The sequence below is a fragment of the Neltuma alba genome, unplaced genomic scaffold, assembly GCF_004799145.2.
Source record: "Neltuma alba isolate B1F8T4 unplaced genomic scaffold, ASM479914v2 tig00004376_pilon, whole genome shotgun sequence".
Classification (NCBI taxonomy): Eukaryota; Viridiplantae; Streptophyta; class Magnoliopsida; order Fabales; family Fabaceae; genus Neltuma; species Neltuma alba.
Genome location: NW_021633680.1, coordinates 84186 through 105624, shown reverse-complemented (window position 1 = coordinate 105624; position 21439 = coordinate 84186). Strand labels below are relative to the sequence as shown.

At 34.0% G+C, this 21439-nt stretch overlaps 2 protein-coding genes across 3 annotated transcripts; one reads left to right on the top strand and one right to left on the bottom strand.

Annotated features, from left to right (window-relative positions):
* Positions 1-1892: 1892 nt before the first annotated feature.
* LOC114744496 (microtubule-associated protein RP/EB family member 1A) lies at positions 1893-6425 on the bottom strand. 2 transcript variants are annotated; one of them, XM_028932671.1, is made up of 8 exons: positions 5929-6425; positions 4841-4882; positions 4659-4745; positions 3809-3915; positions 3535-3674; positions 3349-3413; positions 3003-3116; positions 1893-2446 (listed from the first exon to the last, which is right to left on the bottom strand). In XM_028932671.1, exons 1-8 carry the CDS (start codon positions 6034-6036, stop codon positions 2303-2305), a joined length of 807 nt encoding a protein of 268 aa, XP_028788504.1. In that variant the 5' UTR covers positions 6037-6425; the 3' UTR covers positions 1893-2302. The 2 variants fall into 2 exon arrangements, with proteins under 2 accessions (XP_028788504.1, XP_028788503.1); XM_028932670.1 differs by having other exon boundaries at positions 4841-4909; positions 5929-6423.
* A 2367-nt stretch (positions 6426-8792) lies between these two features.
* On the top strand, positions 8793-10832 carry LOC114744482 (40S ribosomal protein S9-2). Its single transcript, XM_028932655.1, has 3 exons — positions 8793-8889; positions 9158-9539; positions 10334-10832. The coding sequence occupies exons 1-3, from the start codon at positions 8862-8864 to the stop codon at positions 10515-10517; spliced, it is 594 nt and encodes a 197-aa protein (XP_028788488.1). The 5' UTR covers positions 8793-8861; the 3' UTR covers positions 10518-10832.
* Positions 10833-21439: the final 10607 nt, after the last annotated feature.

Below are 21439 nucleotides of genomic sequence, written 5' to 3'. Positions count from 1 at the left end.
TTGAAACTTTTCATTACAAACTGTTGAAATTGTTATTAAAATTTTTTAGTAATTTTTTTTTAGGAGTTCATTGTAATTTTTCCTTGTTTCATTTGAGGAAGAACAGCTGTGTTGAACTCGTGGTTCTTAGCTGGCTGCAATCATGCTCCCATCCCTTGCTGCTTTTAAAAAGGTCAAACATCAGGACTAGTCACAGTGAACGAGGGTCATTAAATTAGCTTCTTCTTCTTCTTTTTTTCAAATGTAAATTTGTTTTGAAAATTTTTACTAAGAAATTATATTATTTTGAAAGGTTTTTTGAAATCAAATGGGAGGTCTAATCACAGTTGACGAAAGGTTATTAAATTAGCTGTTTTTAATTATGATATAAATTTGTTCTAAAAATTTTCAATAAAAAATAATATTGATTTCAATGTTACTCTAGAAGTGTTAATATAAGTCCTGTTTAGTACGAAATATTAAAAATGAGAGGTAAAATTTAAAATTGAGATTGAGAAATATGATATTCTCCAATCTCACCTCCATGAGTTTGTCTAATCTCATGTAACGAGCAATTACTCGTGTTAAATAATTTTTTAATAATTTTTCTCAATTACAATATCAATTCTTAGTTCTTATTTTAAATGCTTCATATCATAGGTTATCATAGAGTAATGTTGCCTCTTATCCTTAAAAGTATCAACAAGATAGGGTAATGCTATTACGTTTTGAAATTTTTGGAATGATATTAAACTCAAAAAATTTGGCAATATTGCTCTTGAGCGATAATATATGGGTTTGCGTCTTAACCCCCCTTTTTTTCTGGGGGCGGGGGGAACGGAATTTATTTGGGCAGAAGTAATAAATCATATAGCATATAATAAGTAATTTTTTTTTTGGGAAATTTGGTTAAAAATGCTTGTTTAAAATTTTAATTAGCTAAAAACATTTAAATTTAAACGAATACATCTATGATTCATGAGTATAACTTTTCTTCTATTGTGTGTAATATATTTTTTACTGTATGTAAATAACTTTCATATTGATGATTGTTGCACATCATTGATACTGATACTATATTTCATACAACAGAAGAAGAAAAAAACTTCTACTTACAAATCATAGTTACATTCACTTAAATTTAGATCATTTTAAACAATAAAGTTTTTGAAGACGAACTTTTAACTAAATTTCCCTCAGAATCTTAGGATATTCACCGATCAAACCCACTACGTCCCTTTATATAAAAACATTTTATGTCAAAGAGCTACAACATACCAGGCATAATAAGCAACTGATGTTTTGTATTGAGCGAAAGGTCGAAGGGCTGTTGCCACTTGCCAGGTTGATTTGATGAATTCAAAAGGAACGGATAATAGAGAGGAATTCCTTAATACGTAGAAAACAGGTTATATTTATAAAATTTTTATTGTATCTTTCTTATTACTATCAATTTATTTTTTTATTTTTATTTGATAATATGAAGTCTTTTCATTTATGAATTAATATTTGATTGAAAAAGGCGGGGGAATCTTCCCTCTCATCCGTGACTATTGTTATTAATTTACTGCCATTATCTTTTTGTAAGACCAAGAATTTTTTTTTTTGGGGCCAGATTGTAAGATCAAGAATATTCTTTACTAATTAGATATTGACTGTTTTTGAGTAGTGAACAAAAAAACCTTCTTACCATTTATATCAACCATACACTAATGTCAATTCTAATACTCAGTCACTTCTCTTCAATATTTTTACTGTCCTTGTTCCAAAACTCCAATGGTAAAGAAGGGCACGAATCAGAGGTACATGCTATTATGTGTAAATCTCAATTGATTCTATTGTGGAAAACAGTAAAACTCCATCCCCCACATAATTCCCAGCTCAAACGAACGGAATATTCCAGTCTTCGCAGATCTACTAATATGCCAACGTTGATCTCATAAATTAAAATAACTGACAAAATACAATACAGTAACCATGTTATTCGAGACATAAAAAACCACTCAGAACACTGGGATTACAGAGGACCTACAAAACGATACTCCCAAGTCCCAACTATGGCTATAAGCCTATAACCACTTCCACTTCTCAAACTGCAGTTGCCAGAAAGTTCTTACAATCTTATTCAGTAGAAGAAAAGGATGGTGATAACAACTTAGCTGGAACGAACAGTTATTGCTTGCTTTGTCATTATCCATCCAGCTCCTTCAAGGGTAACAAAAGCACCCTTCGATAACCACGAGAAGGATCAGCGGCATCATGTCACTGAAAACAGCAGTAGGCATGTTAAACGGCATCAGGATAAGCTATTTCTCCAAGATGATCAAGTTTCCGGGTCGGCTTCAGCTTCTGCTTGTTCTTCAGCATCATTAATATTCAAGTTTTGGTTAAGATAATCCTGCGCTTCTTCTAATGCTGATTCTTTTTCATCAGCAGCATACAAAATCTTCTTTATTGCGACAGACATCTGCAAATGGAACATATGAACAATAGCTTACACTTATAACTCGTCCGAGAATCTGGTTTATTTTGTAAGCAAACTATGTATAGGTAAAAAGCACTTAACGCGTTGATAATGAGCTTGAGATTATTTGGATCAACAACATGCGTTTGGGAATTAAAAGTTTGTAAAATTTATACATGCAACGTGGTCCAAATTTACAGAATCTAGTACCATGGCAGACATGCATTTTGATTTTTGAGGGAGGCGGACAACCCAACGTGCAACAAGCAGAAAAGAAAAGTTATTTGAGATTTTCAGACTCTACAAGGTATCTTAGACAAGAATTAATAGTTGGAGAATTTGAGGGCTACGGCTGACCACAATTCATCCAATCTGCTACATGATAACCATGTGGGAAAAAACTACTTAAAAATACAGATGATAGAAAAGCATTAGCTAGAAGCCTAGAAGATGGGAATGACATATGACGGGCTAAAAGAAAATAAGAGATAAATCTTATCACTGAAAATGCAAGGGGAAAAAAGATAGAAGCAATGCAAGCCTTCATGAGAACTCTTACAGGGAGATTCTCTAGTGCTGGAGTCTGGCAAAGAATTTCTATATCCCTCAATTTTGCAAAGTAGAAGTCCCTTTCTTTTTCCAGGAGATCCACAGAAAGTTTGAGATCAGTAACCTGTGAAACAGAAGAATAGAGAACTAAACAATGAATAAAGTAAGAAGGTAGACGGGTTTTTCCAATTAAAATTTGAGCAACAAACTATCAAAGGAAGTGCTAATATAGAACATATAAATTTTGGTTGAGTGAAGTTTTGGAACCAAGCAGCAATACGCAAAAGGAGAATCAACTATTATGCAGCCATTTCCTAGGTATAGAATGACAAATATAGAGGCCCTAATGTTCGTACCTCCTTTGACAAAGCCTGAATCTCTGCTGAAGAAGCTGCTTCACTTGACTGAAACTGTTTGGACCCTGTACTCAAAGAATGAGCCAAATAGAAGTGACCAGAAAATGAGAGAATTAAAAAAACTAGTAACATGGTAAAGCTAATAGGAAAATTGCAGTCAGACTTGGGAGATGCTAATAAGCCAACCAGAAGTTCTATTAGAATTGAATGCATTGCTTGAAGCAGGATTATTCATGATGTTTGTCTGCAGTGATTTTGTGTTCCTCACAGAGCTCCTAGTCCGGTCTTTTCCACCTTTGTTCCTCCGCTCCACAGGATTATAGTTCCTGCAAGAATGGACAAGATTTGACACAAACAGACAGTAAAATATGAGTACCTTAAATGCATGTCGCAGTATCATTTGTCTAAATATACAAAGGTGTATTAAACGATGAAAAGGATGCTAGAGCAAGTAGCATACTCATTCACAATGCCACCATTCACAGAATCACAGTGGCGTTTCAGCCATTGCAAGAACTCCAAGTTGTCCAAAGGTCGTCCTTTAACAAGCCTGTTAACTTCAATATGCTGTGAGAAGGTAGTAATGTTAGAACAATAAAAGGAAGCACAAGTTATAATTATGCCATAGTACTTTCATAGCAGTCTTTGATGTATGCAATTTTGTCTTTAAGATATTGCCATAAATCATGAGGATTATTCACGTGATGGCATAGAACCCATGCAACCAACAACATAAATAAAAGCATATTTCAGGATAAAAACATAAATAAGAAAAAAACAGGTATCAATAAATAAGGGGAAAAAAAAAGGAGAGATCTGAATCTGGAATGGAATTATGCCATTCAGCATACCCAGATAAAAGCATATTCGAGCATCCATACTAACAGCTGATATGAAAGAAAAAATTAAGTTTATGGAAAAAAAGATAAAACTTTATTGATGGTAAATCATTCTATTGAAACCTCAATAAAGAAATTATGATTACCATGATGTCATACTGGAATGAAAGACACTGAACAGATATCACAACCAAAAGTTATCATAAGCCGGCTACCAAGCAATATTTCTCACTTTCCATATTTCTTAATTCATGGAGAGTAAAGTACTTCTCTCAACATTTTATTATATCTCAATCGAGTCCAAACTAAATAGAGTACTAGCTGGAATGACAATGTTCTTGGAATGGGAGACAGAGACCCTCCCCCCCCCAAAAAAAAAAAAAAGCGCACACACACACACAAGGTGAGACGCAACAGATAATTCCAGGAAGAACTATAGCTCCTTAGCGTACAAATTACAAATGGAATTACCTTGTCAATTTTCAGCTTGTTGAGTGTTTCCTGCAGAATTTTGTAATTCTGTATCATATCATACTCTGTTTTTGCATCAAAATTCACCTGGAATAAATGCCAGATTGCAAAAGTTATCAATCTTTCAACTAAGATGCATTATAAGGTCAGAATAGAAAGGATAACTGAAGCCATGCTGCCACCTTGTGAATTGGAACAACCCCTGGATATGTCAAGTCCATCATCTGGCATTGTACAGCACCAGATGCAGCCTAGCCAATAGAATAAAGCAGGATCAGAATCAAAAGTAGGATTCCATTAGAGATAGTTAAAGATTGATACGCCTGAAGTAACTCGAGGGTTCACTTAAAAGTCAATTTCCAGGTTATCAGCACGACCATCTTTGATGATGAAATAAATTCATTGCCTCTTAAACCAAAAACAAAAAGGAAAGAGAAAAAAGAAGACAGACTCTAGATTTTGAGTTTGAAGCACAACAAAATGATGATAGACAAACGAATTTCAACATTTGAAAACAGCATTAACAATTTGGACAATGCAGTTGTTAACTTCATTCTGAGTTTCCATATTCATTGTGAATTTAACAATCAGCAAGTCAAACATATGTGGGCCTATACAAGCACAACAATAGCCAATTTGCTCCAATAGTGGAATTGAAAGGAAAAAAAAATTCTTTAAATCTTGGGCTGTATACGATGCGAGAATCATTTACACTCTAATGCCTACGCAAACAGGGCATATGTTAATAGGAATCGTGTCCTGAAAACATAAAAACCAACTCTGATAAATTATCTTGAGTAGAAAAGCTGTTTACAAAGTTTAAAACAGAGCAAACAATTTATCACGCTGAAGCATATCATACGGTGAATTTTTCACACGTCCAATCAATATTTAAATGCATTACGAATAAGACTACTAGAGTCCAACTTTGTAGAGTTCTCGCAACATCCTTCAAGGCTGTAATCCGTACTATTTTCTTAGGCAATTCCAAATTGGGTCTTTCGAGAAAGTTTGTGACAATAAATTTAACAGGAGAACTAGTTTCTCCAGGACGTCATGTAGTACAAGGAAAACGCCCCAAGAGATAATATTCTTCCTGGATACGTAAAGGAATGGAAGCAATCCTTCAGCCTTAGTGTAGCGACCCAGCAAGGGAATGAGATACAGATTTCACTCAATCCAGCGAGCAAGAAATGGAAGAAGGTAAACAGATACCTGTCTGAGAGTGTAATATAAGTTATATAACACGCAAAACAAAACCCAAAGTTACCTCCTCAATGCGAGAGAGATTCAGCTGAAGTCTATTGTTGATCCAATTCAAAATCTCATTCCTACCGACAAAATAGGCACTGTCCATAATGCCTATACTCGACGCCATTTCTGGTAAAATCCCAGAAGACTTATCCTTCAGGAGAGCCCACGGAGGGGAGTGGGGTTGGGAATGGAAGAAGGTAGAAGAAGAAGAAAAGGACGATGACTACGGAGACTCGTGCAGAGGGAGGGGTCAAGATTTAGGGACGAAATATTAGGAATGGTGAAACAAATTTAGGGTAAAATGGGAATGCAGCAAAAGGGAATTGAACGGTGAGTGAATAATTGAGAATGCCGAATGAAAGAGAACGAAATAGGACACGAACACGAAACCAAGAGAAAACCCAGACTCCACAGTCCCGCTGCCAATTCACGTATTCACTCCACTCACCATTGACGCAAAAGTTAACGCATGGACAGGTGGGAATCCAATCTTTTCCCTTAAAGAGTGAGAATTTAATAATAATTAGTAAGCAGTTTGCTCGTTTTCATTTGAATTTGATGATGTCATCCTCCTATTTTGGTGCCAAATGACAAGGAAAAAGATTTCATTTTTGAAAATACGAGTATCATATTACTGTTGAGGAGGGGGGGTGTTGAATCCCGTTGATTCTTTTACATCAGCTCGCACGCAGGGGTGGAAACAGGATCAGGTTAAATTAGGGTTTGTTTTTCACAGGCCTAACATGTGAGTTTTCATGCATTTTTTCAGTCTAGGTTTTGCCGATCAAAATTTTGCCAATCAAAAGTTTGGCCTGGCTTAAACTTATTAACAAGACCTGTAATATTAAAAATTTTAAAATGCATAATAAAAAATATATAGACTAGTAAAAAAATAAAAAATACATAATACATAATAATTATTTTTTAATCTTATCTTTTATTTAATTTTTAATATCATAAGTACTATTTTAAATCTTAATTATAGTTAATATTATTGAAAATAAGTTATAATTATACATTAAAATTTAGAATAGAACTACGTATAAGTATAGAATGAAAACTAAAATTAAGACAAATAAATAGGAAAAAATTATTAACTTTACAAAGAATCTAGGGATATCATAATTTGATTAACATAACACACAAATGAATTAATTTATCAATTCTTCCCCCTTTTTTTAGCTATCCTTCTAGTATAAATTTTTTTAATTAATTTTTTTACTATTTTATCTATGTTTTTAAAATTTATTGACATTACTATTTTAAATTGTATTCTCATCTTCACTTCCAAAATATATTTCAAAATTTAATAAGCATTAACTACGTATAAAAAAATAAATTAAAAGAGAATATTGGAAATAATAGTATCAACTAAATTTTTATATTATAATAATTATAAATTTATAATAGATTTAGGTCGGCTTAACCTTAGTCTATTTATATTTTTAAATAGGTTAAGTTAGTTCAGGCTAAATATCCACAGGTTCTACAAGCCATCCACCCTCGCAAGAAATTCTTAAGAAGGCTCCATATTTAATTTATTTCCGTGTGTTTGTGTGGTGACTTGTGTCTTGGTCGGCCAATAACATTAGGGGTGGGGACAAACCCGTCCCGGTCCCGTCCCACTTCCCCCTTTTTTTTTAAAAAAAAAGATAACATAATTTTTTATATGAATTTTTTTATATTATAATACTTATTTTTTATTGAGCTTTTAAAGATAAAAACATTATAAAAAAAATATTATGTAGAAAGCTTAATTATATAGCATAAAAAAAGTGTAAAAATAATACCGTAAAAAAAATATCGTAAAAAAAACACTATATAATGACTTTATGAATTATTTTATTGAGGAAGGAGATTTTGTTAAGATAATACTACAACTTAAGAGCTACAAATCACCATAAAAATAAGAGTTATTATTAATAAGTAAATTGAATAATCTAATAATAATTATTAATAAATAATTTTTAAAAGAAAAAAAAATCCCGGGACGGGACGACCCCGTCCCGCGTCCCGTCCCGTCCCGTCCCGTCTCGTCCCGAACTCACCGGGACCGGGACAGAATGACCGGGACGGGACAAATTGAACACCCCTAAATAACATACCGCTATATTTTTTGGTTGTTTCGTTAGCTGATTATCCAAAAGGCTTAACAGTAACACACGCGCTCAACAATGCTTTTGCTGGTTTTAGTAAAAAAAATCATACCTTTTTGTCGTTAACCACAATTAAAAACAATGTTTGCATTGAAGGAAGTGATACTGATGCAAACCTAATCTTGGGGGCAGGGGCCGAACTTGGCAAGCTTTCTATAACTTAGAAACTATACACTTTTTATTCATTATTAACCCGATAATCAGCACTTTTTAATTTGGTTTATAATTCAAAATTTACTTGTTCTAATTTGACTGGAAAAAAATTAGATCTAAATTGACAAAGTGATTTTTTTATATAATATATTGATCACGAGATAAAATATTATTTTATATATCTTTTATAAAACCAAAAAATATTTTCAAGTTCTTAAATTAAAATGTTGAACTGAGTGATATAGGAAAAAATGTATTTAATTATAGTTATAACTATAAAAGTGACGAATTTTTGTAAAACGAGGTGTTTCTCGGCAAAAAACGAGAGAGAAATTACTCTGAGTTAACGTCTGGCAAAAAAAAAAAATTAGTACAGGTAAATGGGTATAAACGTTTAAAAGCTGCATGGGCCAAAGGGTATTTATAGTATGGGCTACCCAAAGAATGTTGATAAATGGGCTTCTATCCCATAGTGGGCCATAAGCCTAAAATTCCTCTGCTGGGAATTAGGGTTTTGGCATTCGGGTGCCTTAAAAGGATGCAGGTGCGCACTTCTTCCGTCTTGGTTGGATTGGATACTTAGGGCGCCACAGGAAAGAAGCCTGAGAACGTGACCTGACGGCTCCGACGAACAAGAGCCATGGTTCACGTTTCATTCTACCGCAACTGTAAGTCTCTCTTAGAATGATCGCTTTTTTTCCATGCGTGTTGCTGTGAACTTTAACAATGTTCACTGATTTGTTCCTTGAACAATGCTTGCTTCTGGTTAATTTGAAGATTGATGTTCTCCCGATAATTTGCAATTGTTTTGTAGTATGGTATTTAACTTTTTTCACCATTATTGAACCAAATTTTTTTTTTGAATCTGGTCATTCTTATGTAAACATTCCGAAAATATTTGGTGATCAATTTATAACATATCCCATTCTTTAATAGATGGGAAGACCTTCAAGAAGCCTCGCCGTCCATATGAGAAGGAGCGTTTGGATGCTGAGCTGAGGCTTGTGGGAGAGTATGGACTTCGCTGCAAGAGGGAGCTGTGGAGGGTTCAGTACGCTCTGAGTCGTATCCGTAATAACGCAAGGGAGCTTTTGACCCTTGATGAGAAGAACCCACGTCGGATCTTCGAGGGTGAAGCTCTTCTGCGTAGGATGTTTCGTTATGGGCTTTTAGATGAGAGTCAGAACAAGCTCGATTACGTCTTGGCTTTGACCGTGGAGAACTTCCTTGAGCGTCGTCTTCAAACACTTGTGTTCAAATCAGGGATGGCCAAGTCAATTCATCATGCTAGGGTCCTCATCAGGCAGAGGCATATAAGGTTTTCTATCTGCCCTATCTCTTTTAATCCAGTTGAAATATTAGTGTCAAGCAATTTTGCTAGTGTGGTTAGTTGGAAGATTTGAATAGTAGGGATTGTAATATCTGCTATGCAATGCCTTCATAATGCTGGGAGTTCAGATATTCTTCCCTGCCGCAAAATAGCTGCCCTGCTTGTGAGACTTGTGGTTTAGTGGTCTCCTATTTCTGCCAACTAATTTGAAAAATCTTTTTTTGTTTCTTGTATGATATTAGGAGTTTTGTGTTTATTACTTGGGAAGCTTTAAGATGTGTTAGGGTTTTAAGGTTATGCACGGGAGTGCCAGAGTTTACTTACGATTGGTCCAGCTTGTGGTGCTTGAGTCTTTGATGGATAAGTAAAGATTAAAGTCAATTTGTCTATAAGTTACTGTGCCCTCAAATTTTTTTCTTTTTTCGGTGATACATTGTGCCCTCAAATTTTGAATTATGGACTTTGTTCAAGAAGGGTTAGATGTTGGCATACTTAGAGAATTGCTACTTTTCCTATTTGGTAAAATGCTTCCTTTTTTATTAATGGATGCTAACGAAGTCATTTGCTTCTAAGTTCTAATTTCTAATCTTTTTGCTTCTGTATCCATGACTCAGTTTTCGTATGAATAAAATTTCCCTTTGCGCAGTTAATCTTAGTTTATAGTGACTCTGATGAATGCACATCTATTGTTGCAATCTGTTTTCTTTTTTTCTTTTTTTTCTTTTGTTTTTTTTTTTTGGCTGCCTTTGGAAATTAATTTCTATGTCTATTTGGCTTGTCAGGGTTGGGAGGCAGGTTGTGAACATCCCATCATTCATGGTGCGAGTTGATTCCCAGAAGCACATTGACTTTTCACTTACAAGTCCATTTGGAGGCGGACGTCCTGGAAGAGTGAAGAGAAGGAACCAAAGGGCTGCTGCCAAGAAGGCTGCTGGCGGAGATGGAGATGAGGAGGATGAGGAGTAAATTATGGATCTATCCTTTTGCTAGCACTCTTAGATCTTGTGTCAGTTCTGTGTCGTTAGTGTTTTTAGTTTATTGCATGATTCAGTGTCATATTTTACAATCCTCCTTGTTTCTGGTTTGAAGAAAGCTTTGCCCAAGTTATGTTATTGAACAATTTTTTTCGGTAAAAGGAACGTTATCTATCCCAAATCTACAAGTTTTGCTCAAAATTCCTAGACTCGAGGTCACTGATTTGTCTAATGGCGTCAGCACCCCACTAATAAGTTGTAGCTTCTGATTTAAATCGATGGTTTACTTGTTTGTGGAATATCATGATATGGTTTATGCCCATTGTTAGGGGATCGCCAGTTGCAACTAGAAGGGTACGTGTAGGCCATTGGGATTAATTAATTGATTTCGCTAGTTTGCAATGGAGATTACTGTTTATCACTTTATTGTGGGTTTTGATATTCTTGGTAGTTATATATTTAGAATAGCCGACGAGGGAATAGCCAATTAAACGTGTGATAAAAGCAGTTCATTGTTAATCCAAGATTCACTGATGTTTTAGACGTTAGCCGTATCAAGGGAATGGTTCAGGTTCAAGTTTCAATGGTTGGACAGGTTTTATGATTAACCAGAACAGCTGACGAGTAGTTATATAGATGGCTGGCTAAAGAAAGCTCACATGTTCCCATTCGAATTCGATGGTTGGGATGCCAAATATAAACACAAAAATACTCAACCAGGAAATTGACAGTGGTGATTATCTACAAATATGGTCAATCCAATCCAGTAATTCAAGGATGAGCAAAAGTGCACTGACCTTATATGGGCTTTCTTAAATCTATCACGACCTGCTGCTCTTCCGTGCGTTCTCTACAAGTCGACGGCTAATCAGTGGACTCCTATAGTACCATCCATCGAATAATCTGGCATCATACACAATGACGTAAAGAAACAACATGCTCTCTAATTATTTGTCAGCTCCATGTATGTGAGCGTGAATGAGGGGATGAAGTCAAATGAAAAAAACCTAAGGGTAGTAATGTAATTGTGTATCTCAAAATAAAAGTCAAATTAACCTAATAGGTCATGACTCATAAAAATTGGACCAACTCAAAAAAGAACTTGAACCTGATCTATTCGCTAAACATGCCTTAGCCAGGCTAGAGTGTCAAGCCACCTACTAGAGGCATGACCTATTTGCACTCTTATTTCCAAGTTCATTTCAAAAGTACTACTCTTAGTTTGTACTTTTAATTCCCACCCTGACCCCATTACCTGTAATCTATGTACTTTGTGAAATTTCCAATTGGAAGTGAGTTTATAAATTTTGCTTTTGCTTTTAATTTGACGCCTTCCTCCATACAGCACACAATTGTGTGGGACTTGCGAGTCAATATTATGATTTTATCTTGTGTGCGTGTGTGTGTTAATTGATGTTTGATTCTCGCGTAGCTGAAGAAATCAGCAGCAGGCTTGGAATACACGTCAATGAATCTATTAGTCCCAACACTGCGCTTATCTGAATTTAATTGTATTTAAATTTGGTCTAATGAGCTTCAACAAAACTTACTTACATTCCTTTCTGAGTAGCCTGAAAAGGGAATTGCTTTTTACCTCCTCCAATAAGAGTTGCATGAGTTGCTTTTATTTTCTTGCCATCTTATTAGTAATTCTCTTCCCATCCTAAATATAAAATATCTATACTAGTGTGTATAAGGGTTTTATATTTAGGACCGGAGGAGTATATCAAAATGGATTTGCAATGTTCGCAGCTGAAGCTGACTTGCTGTTTTCCTCAAATGCCTCAATCTAACAAAAGTGTTTAAATCTCATATCACTTATGTTTTTCCCGTTCTCCACTCGTACCCAAAGTGATTTGATCAGCCTTGTGAGCTTCCCTCCAAACCAGATGATAATACCAAGGCCATTTAAATTAAAAAAAGAAAGGAACATTTCCGTCAAGCGGTCAGGCCCAAAATGTTAGCCCAGATCTGTATGGTCCAGTCCCAACATTGGTCAAAAAGGCCTGTTATATGGGAGGACTTGTTGCCCATGGCCTTCCACCAAAACCTTTACATGGAGGGCCTGTTTGGCAAATACCTAAAACTATGGTTTTGGGGTTTGGGTCAAAAATTTGCCAAACATGAGAAAAAAAATCAGCAAATCACAGTTTTAGGCTAAAATCATGGTTTTGAGCTCAAAACCATGGTTTTAGAAGAAGTGAATTCATTTTGTGTATGACTCAAATTGGAGAATATGATTATGCCTGTCATAGTAGATCCCAACGATAATATGACTTTAACACTCTTTAATTATTTTTCTATAAATATATTTAATCTTATATCTTATAAATATATATACACACATTAATTATTTATTAACTATATTATCTTATATATTATTAATTATGTTGGTAAAAAATATATTATTAACAATTTTATTCCTTCAAATTAAAATATATTATAAAATCTATTTTTATGTAATTATTATATTAACTTTTGCTTTTTTTTAGTAATTTGCACATATAAAAAGTGTTTCCAATAACAACTATTCAAACACTCTCATTTTATCAGAATCACTTTTTCACAAAATCTATTCTTCACCTATTCTTCCAAAATCTATTTTTCAAAAATTATTCTTTAAACCATGGTTTGATTTCATTCAAACACCCCTTAAGACATAGCCCTACCTTTATTCAAACAAAATTGTTCCTCTAAAATGATAAAATCTGAAAACTTAAGGTCCTTTGTTTCATTTTTTTTTCCTTTTTATTTTCCAATCGCCATTTTTACAATAAATGTTGCTTGCGTAATTTTTTTTTAAATTATCGATGATAAATGGTATGTGTAGTAAAAATATTATCCACCAGATTTATTAGGGGAGTGTTTAGATGAAAACCAAACTATAATTTTAAAAGTAATTTTATGGCATATAAAATAAATATGTGGAGTTTATCTTGATTTGCTAAAAAAATAAAAATACTTTTGGATGTTTCTAAACACCTCTTAGATTGAATCAATGGGATTTGGTTTCACAACAATAAAGATCCTCTCCGAGAAAATCAAACAGTGCTGGCATAGAAGGTTACAGTTACACAGCCCAAGATCTTCATGAGTCTCACATTAAGGCCTTGTAATCTCATAAATATCAATTGATAAGATTTTTTGAGAAAAATCTATGACACCTAGAAAGTCAGCTCATGAAAGAATGTTCATTCCTATAAACAGCAGATCAAAACTTCAAACTTTGGGGATAACATTTGAGTTTCATCCCTTGAATTAATTCTGTATATATAAAACTATAAGTCATTTTCGTTTAGCATATTTTTACGTTGAACTTAATAAAATATACTACATTGAGTATCACCTTCATTATGGATAAACTCAAAATAAAGGAGGAACAAAATAATTAGTTATCACGACAAAGTTTAAGTATAACCAGTACCTAACTATGATCATACATAAAATTTATAACAAATTATACTATCTGAAAATTATAAATAAAACAACCCATTTTCTTTCAAATTTATATAATGTACAGGCCCCACCCAATTGAGAATAACACACTTAAAACTTCAATCACATAACTGCAGCTGCATGTATCTGTCCCCAGAGTACTAGATTCTATTCTATCACCTAAATATAGTATAATATCAAAGAAAGGAATAGGTACTTCGACTTTACATGACACATTAATAACATATATATGGGAGACATATATAACAAGATTCTCTCCCAGTAAATACGAAGTAGGTCTATTTTGTGTTCATCTAGAGAGGTGAACATCAGATAATTTGAGAAGACATATGCAATCCAATACACTAGCTAGCTAGCTGGCCATGGTGGGGTTGGAAGTATAGGAACTTAATTTACTGTTGGAGAATATTTCGAAGGCTTTGCTCGTCAATATCACTGATATCCGCAGAATCCATCAGCCCTGATAATTTCTCACTCAGTTCATCCACTTCTTTCTGAAGCTTCTTGACGTGACTGCAAGCTTCTTTCACAATCTTCGATACTGATGCCTGCACCAAAATCCACAAAACCAACAATCCTCATTTAATACCACTTTCTCACTATAAAGGAACTAGCAGATAAAGAGTGAACTTGAATCAGTCAGGTTTAGGCAACAGATAAATATTTTAAAATATCTCAATATATATGTATAAGTCATACCCTTGAGTTGGTTCCTCGGTTCAGTCGTGGCAGTACTGCCTTTAACCTGGAAACAATCTCATTGATCTCATTCTCTGAGAGTCTTGATGAAGTTCTTCGGCCAGACATGATGATCAGTGCTGAAAGATTTTAACTTTGGTTCTCTTTCTTGTTCCTTTGAGAAGTTGCTCTCATGACGAGGACGAAGGAGCGTCTTAAATAGAGACAGGTGAGGAAAGAGAAATTCAAAGCTATTAACTAGTTGAATGCAGCAGGACGTTGAAATGTAAGACACAGATTTTTTATTATCTTGAATAGTCCTAATCAGGGCCCTTTTGTCACGCATTCTACAGCACATGGTCCACTAATCACAGTGGATCTTATAGTTTCTGATGCCATCATCAACTTATCATATTTTCCGATGCATGCACCCAGAAGGGAAGTTTTAAACTATTAGGGTTTTTTTATTAAAAAAACCCTAAATTAAACCCTAATATTGAAGATGTTAATGTCATCAGAATGCTCCTTTTCATTTTATCCAAACGGAACCCTCTTTAGCAATGATTGAAGGTGTGTATGATTGCTTAAAAATAGAAATTTCTTGACCCCCTTCCTATATTATATATATATATATATATATATATGTATCCTCCGTCGATTGATGCTGTCCTGTTCAAATTTTATAATCACTAGCCGGTTTGTTTTCACGCAATATATATCTGAATTCTAGGGTTGGTAAGAATAGGAAAAGAAAAATGTAATTGAATGTAGCTAGGAACAGATCAACCAACAATAACAAAAGACATCATTAACTGTACTGAAAAACTTCAACAACTACCGTCATCTTTCAGGTTTCTGCACTTTTTTTTGGTGGACTTCTCACTTCATGGAATCAGGTCCTATATATACTACTACTTTTGACCCTTAATATTAAAAAACTAGTTTGATTTTAGTTTGGTACTAATTATAATATTTTAATATACCGTGTTTCTCATATTTTTTTTTTTTAAGATAGTCCTTGATTGCACCTATTAAATATTTTATCAAATTTTAAAACTAATACACTTGATTAGCGAGAGTATTTTATGAAAGATAACACCTATTTATTATAAATAACTAACTTAATAAATTTTTTTAATTTACTCAAATTACTTAATTGGTTTTTATATTAAAAACCTGAAGTAGTATTTCATTAGACCAATTTCAGTCTTCTCATGCGTCGCTTTTAATTTGTGTTCATTCGGCTACCCAGTCTCTGGCCCATCATGTTGGACGAATGAATTAACCGACAAACAAAAAGCATGATTCAGCACTGGTAGCTACGTGGTATTGTTTGTGATTCTTTTATGTATGTTTCAGATTTCAGATTCTTCATCGTATAACATGCTATTCCTGAGCTCATCAATTCACAAGAGTGAGTACATACATATGATAAAACAATCAAATTAAAAAGAGCTCCTGGATCATGTACGTACGTATGACAAAAAATTATTGGTAAATGTAGACAAAAATGCTTATTCATAAGTTTGTATAATTTACCAATTGATTTGCATAATTAAGAAGCAAATTAAAGGGAAACTTATTGAAGTGAGGTCATTGACTCATCCGTTAAGTCTATATTATATTAATGCGCCATCTGGTTACACTGCACGTGATGTGAGTGTGGTGGGTAAGTATTTACTATTTACATGCAATTTAAGATTGCAACTTTATTAGTAAAAAATTTTAAGGCGAGAATCCCCAAAAAAACTCTTGAATAAGGAGGGATTTTTGTTACTGGAGCCGTATAAGATGTTTCTCTCTCTATTCAGGTTTCAGAATTGGGAAGGGGGTGTTTGGCAAAACCAAAACCAAAGTTTCAGAATCACTTTTCCACAAAACGAGATAATCTCCTCCACATATTTACTTCGTAATCCGTAAAAGCACTTCTGAAATCATGGTTTGGTTTCTATCCAAACACTTCCAATTTATTGGATGTACATATACTTTCTCTCAATTTTTAATTTAGTACCTATGTGTTTTTTTCCTTTAATTAAACATTTAATTTTATCTTTTTAGCAACATTAGCTCTTATAACTTTGTTCTATTGATATTTTTAGTCTCTACATAAGGATTAATGATGTTAATAGAGCAAAATTAAAGATTTAGTTAAGAACAAAAAACACATAGCTATCAAATTGAAAATTGAAAAAAAGTATAAGTACCTCTAATATGGTTTTTCTTTCAGAATTTTTCAATTTTTGGTTTGGTTTCTATCCAAACACCCCCATTATTGGATGTACATATACTTTCTCTCAATTTTTAATTTAGTACCTATGTGTTTTTTCCCTTTAATTAAACATTTAATTTTATCTTTTTATCAACATTAGCTCTTATAACTTTGTTCTATTGATATTTTTAGTCTCTACATAAGGATTAATGATGTTAATAGAGCAAAATTAAAGATTTAGTTAAGAACAAAAAACACATAACTATCAAATTGAAAATTGAAAAAAAGTATAAGTACCTCTAATATGGTTTTTCTTTCAGAATTTTTCAGAAATCAAAGCATCATATAACAAGCCCTTCACATCAAGATGAAATGACTAAAGATTAACATCCAAGAATTAAATTAACGGAAGAATCTTTTACAATCTTATAATAGAAAGTAAAGTAGCAATATATATTGTTATTTTATTCTTCACTGACGTGATTTGTGCTTATTTATTTTTTATTTTAAGTAATCAATTTGTTTCTATTAAAATTTTGTATATATAGCTCTACAAAAGTTTTATATTCAATATTAGTGAATATACATAGGAGTTTATGTAGGTTTTTAAATCTATATATAATCACTCCGATCCTATAAAAGATATAATTTCTGGGGTAAGGATAATTCTATATAAGATACACTTAGAAAAAGTCTGAAATTTTAGCCAAAATTTTTAGTTTTGCCCTTATTGATTACGTACATGTTACTCCTCTAGTCCTATTTATAAGTAGCTTCTAACATGTTTTACACAGACAAAAAAAATTTTAAACTTCATTAATTCTCATTTAAAATTCAACAACTTTCTAAATTTATCCCTATTTAATATACATTTACCTCATGTAAATAAAACCAACACAATAATAAATAAAAGGTAAAATTATATATCCATACAAAAAATTTCTCTCAATACCCTATAAATAGGACAAAAAAAGTCTTCTTTATTTGTCCTATGAAGAGGACAAGAGGAGGATATCATTGCATTTAATTAAGCACTCTTTCTGCCACCTCTATTTATATGTCTCTCTATAAATAAGGGTATCTTTTAATACCTACATATTTATTGCTTTTAATCAATTTTTTTATCTTCATAATCATATTGAGTTATTTGCATCTTATACATACAAACGGGTGGAGTATATACATAAAGACCTTGAAGCTTCTTCCAATTGAGCCTCCGCTGAAAGCAAATCAAAAAACAAATTATGAGATCAAAATTTTCAATTACATAATTATTCTGTACTTTTAAAAACGGTCAAATCTGAATTAAACATCAAATTCAATCCAATCCAGACCATTTTCCAAGGGCAATAAGAGGAGGTTAATGTTGTAAAGGTGTGAAGGGAGGCAAAAGGGTAGAGAGACAAGTCCAATAATTGGAGGGTTTGGCGTTATTTACCAGACCCTATTATGAATCATCGTGCCCTAACTTTGCGGTTGCAAACTTGCAATATAGGAGCAAACCAGATTTTTGTTTGGAAAGCCACAATCACACAATGACTATAGATCACACGTGTCCTTTGCTGATTGGAGGAACCACAACGTACAATGTGGACATCCTCAACCAAAATCCAAGCAAACCAAACCCTCACTGTCCTTTGATTTTCAGACACTCCCCAGAAGCCTCTCGTCCTGCTTTCGGTGATAATTCAGTGCTTAATTTACGCCCTAAATGTCCCACACTCATCGGGAAATGACATATATACATATAGATTTGCCTGGGAAAAAAAAATATATTACTCTAATTAAACCCATCATACACTTCACTTCAATTCCTGTGTGGACATATGTGTGTGTATCTATTCTTTAATTGAATTCGTGGAGTCAAACAGTGCGTCCTCGTACGTGCAAGAAGGCACATGCGTGAACATGACAATATGAACCTAGCTTCTTGTTATTAACACTGTTTCGGAAGTCGGCAGCTTTCATGGTCCTTCGTTTTTGTTCTCCTGTACCTTAATTTCTTCTGTAACTCCTCATTTTCTTTCACTCTTTTAGTTAGAATGGCAAAACCCAGAGAAATAAAGGATCGTAAAGGTCAAATTACGAAACCGACTTCCTCATTTTAAGCACCCACGTCTCACCGCATATAGTCAATGCGTTCCATTGGCGGATCCATCAATATCATGACCACATTGAGCAGTCCAGTTAGCACACGCAAGTGTTTGATGTTCTGAACAAATGGTCATAAACTATTTCCTACGGCTGCATGTATAAGAAGCTTTGTTATGTCTTCTGCTATATATACTTAAACACACGACTATTTCTATTTTCAACTTCGGATATATTATCTTCCATTGAGCCCGAGGAAACTCTAATATTTCCATAATACCAACAGAGAGTTGTGTGTTAGGCTGATATATATCCCGTGTTTCTTTCACTCTCCAATACCTTCACTCTTGTCGTCCTATGCATCCTAAATTTCCATTGCCTAGGCTGCCTAGGTCGGCAGTTATGAATATATATTCAACGCACGACAGTCTATGCTATTGCTCCTCCAATAATCCAGACTTACCATCAAGCAGTACTTATGGATCATAGCGTGTGGGGCACGAGAGGGGAAGCTAAGCTAGGTCTCGTAAACACCTCTAAGCAACTGGTTTCCCTGTGCCTCCTTATAATATAACTCTCTCACATGGATGATTTGGGAAGTGACCTCTCGGTAAACATTAAACAAATTGTGATCACACAAAGCAACTTTCATGCAGTAACATAGTGGAGTGGCGTGTGACCACAGAAGCAGGACCTGGAGAAGAAGGCTAGCTTCCTTCAAGTGGATTATTGCTTAATCATTGTTGGACGACAATTGACAAATCTGACCATTTATGGAATTCACTACTCAATCTAATATCAATCTATATGAATTTATACAAGAGTGGAATCAAATTCTTCCACAAAGTGAATATTTTAATATTTCTTTTTTTCCTTTTTAGGCCTTAGAGGTGACTGGTGAGGATTGTTGTAAATGGATGGTTGCAGAAAAATATTAGGGCCACGTCCCATTATTTCAGAGAAGTCGGTGCCCACAGCGCACTTAGGCTTTATAATCAATCAAGTCCAACTTATCCAACGGTCAGTTTTTCCAATCAACATGTGACCGACAGAAATGTGTCTCGGATTTAATAGCTACCTGCATTTTGTTTCATGACATAATAATGGGCAGTCAGCATAGCATCAGGAGGAGACAAAAGCAGACAATGAATCTTGTTGAGGATGTTTAAAGGTACGGCTTCGTTTAATTTTCCGGTAAAAAAAAAAAAACTTAACTGAACCAAATTTGCAGGTTCATTAAAAGCTGAGACCTTGTCGGTTTAGCTGCGTACTATTGGTTTGATTCGGTTTCTAATTGATTTAATTCAGCGAGGATCAGTTTAAATCATGTTGCAATAAGTATTTTTTTCAAGAAAGAAAGAACACGTTGCATGTTTTAATAAACCATAATGAAAAAAATTATGGCAAGTTATTTAAAATTTTGTACGGGTTTGATACCATTCTTTTCCACTCCCATGTTTATCTCCCTTTCTTACTGTTTATATATTCATTCTGAGCTCATCGGGCTTTTAAATTATGGATCTAGAATGCCACAGTGATTGAAAATGCATAAACATTGGGCAGACCTGAGGCGAGAAATTGCCTACGCTGGGTGCACCACCTCGTTTACGCTCTGATTAATAAAATTATGACAGGTAGAGTATTTGTAATCGTACGTGTAACTCCTCCCTCTCCCCACTATTTTAATTACTACCTCCGATGTTTGATATAAGATCTCGTTTAATTTTTATTTTAGTCTTAAATATAAGACCATAATCTACTTTGTCTTTCATATTTAAATTTTTTTTTCAAGATAGTCTTTCTAATAATGTTAGTTCTAACCAATACATTTGATTAGTAAAGGTATTTTAAAAGAGACAATATCTATTTATTACTAATAACTAATTTAACTTATTTTCTTGATCTCCTTAAATTAGTCAACTAATCCTTATAATTAGGAGTGGAAGTAGTATTTTTTTAAAAAAAAAAATGTTCTTTTACTCTATCTTTCCTGCAACAAACAAACAAACAAAACAAACAACAAGCCTTATCCCACTAGGTGGGGTCGGCTACATGAATCACATGACGCCATCGTGCTCTGTCAACAACCCAATCCTTAGATATGTTGTTGATTAGGAGGTCTCGTTCAATGACCTCATTCAGCGTTCTTCTCGGTCTTCCCCTGCCTCTTTTATGGGACTCCATCTTGTTTGATCCACCCTCCTCACCGGGGCCTCCAAAGGCCTTCTCTGCACATGTCCAAACCATCTTAAGCGATTTTCAACCATTTTCTCTTGGATAGGTGCCACACCGACTCTTGTCCTGATCTTTTCATTTCGAATCCTATCTTTTCTTGTATGACCACACATCCATCTCAACATCCTCATTTCTGCTACTCCGATTTTGTGCTCTTGTTTTCCCTTTATTGCCCAACATTCACCACCATACATCATAGCTGGTCTTATAGCAGTCCGATAAAATTTTCCTTTAAGTTTCTCAGG

What these genes read in the sequence shown, in the direction of transcription:
- LOC114744482 (XM_028932655.1), top strand. Translation starts at nt 8,862, where the DNA reads ATGGTTCACGTTTCATTCTACCGCAACT. An exon ending in CGTTTCATTCTACCGCAACT is followed by an intron (nt 8,890 to 9,157) that starts GTAAGTCTCTCT and finishes ATTCTTTAATAG; the next exon opens with ATGGGAAGACCTTCAAGAAG. An exon ending in ATCAGGCAGAGGCATATAAG is followed by an intron (nt 9,540 to 10,333) that starts GTTTTCTATCTG and finishes TTGGCTTGTCAG; the next exon opens with GGTTGGGAGGCAGGTTGTGA.
- LOC114744496 (XM_028932670.1), bottom strand. Translation starts at nt 6,036, where the DNA reads ATGGCGTCGAGTATAGGCATTATGGACAGTGCCTATTTTGTCGGTAGG. An exon ending in ACAAGCTGAAAATTGACAAG is followed by an intron (nt 3,916 to 4,658) that starts GTAATTCCATTT and finishes ACCTTCTCACAG; the next exon opens with CATATTGAAGTTAACAGGCT. An exon ending in CAGCACTAGAGAATCTCCCT is followed by an intron (nt 2,447 to 3,002) that starts GTAAGAGTTCTC and finishes TTCCATTTGCAG; the next exon opens with ATGTCTGTCGCAATAAAGAA.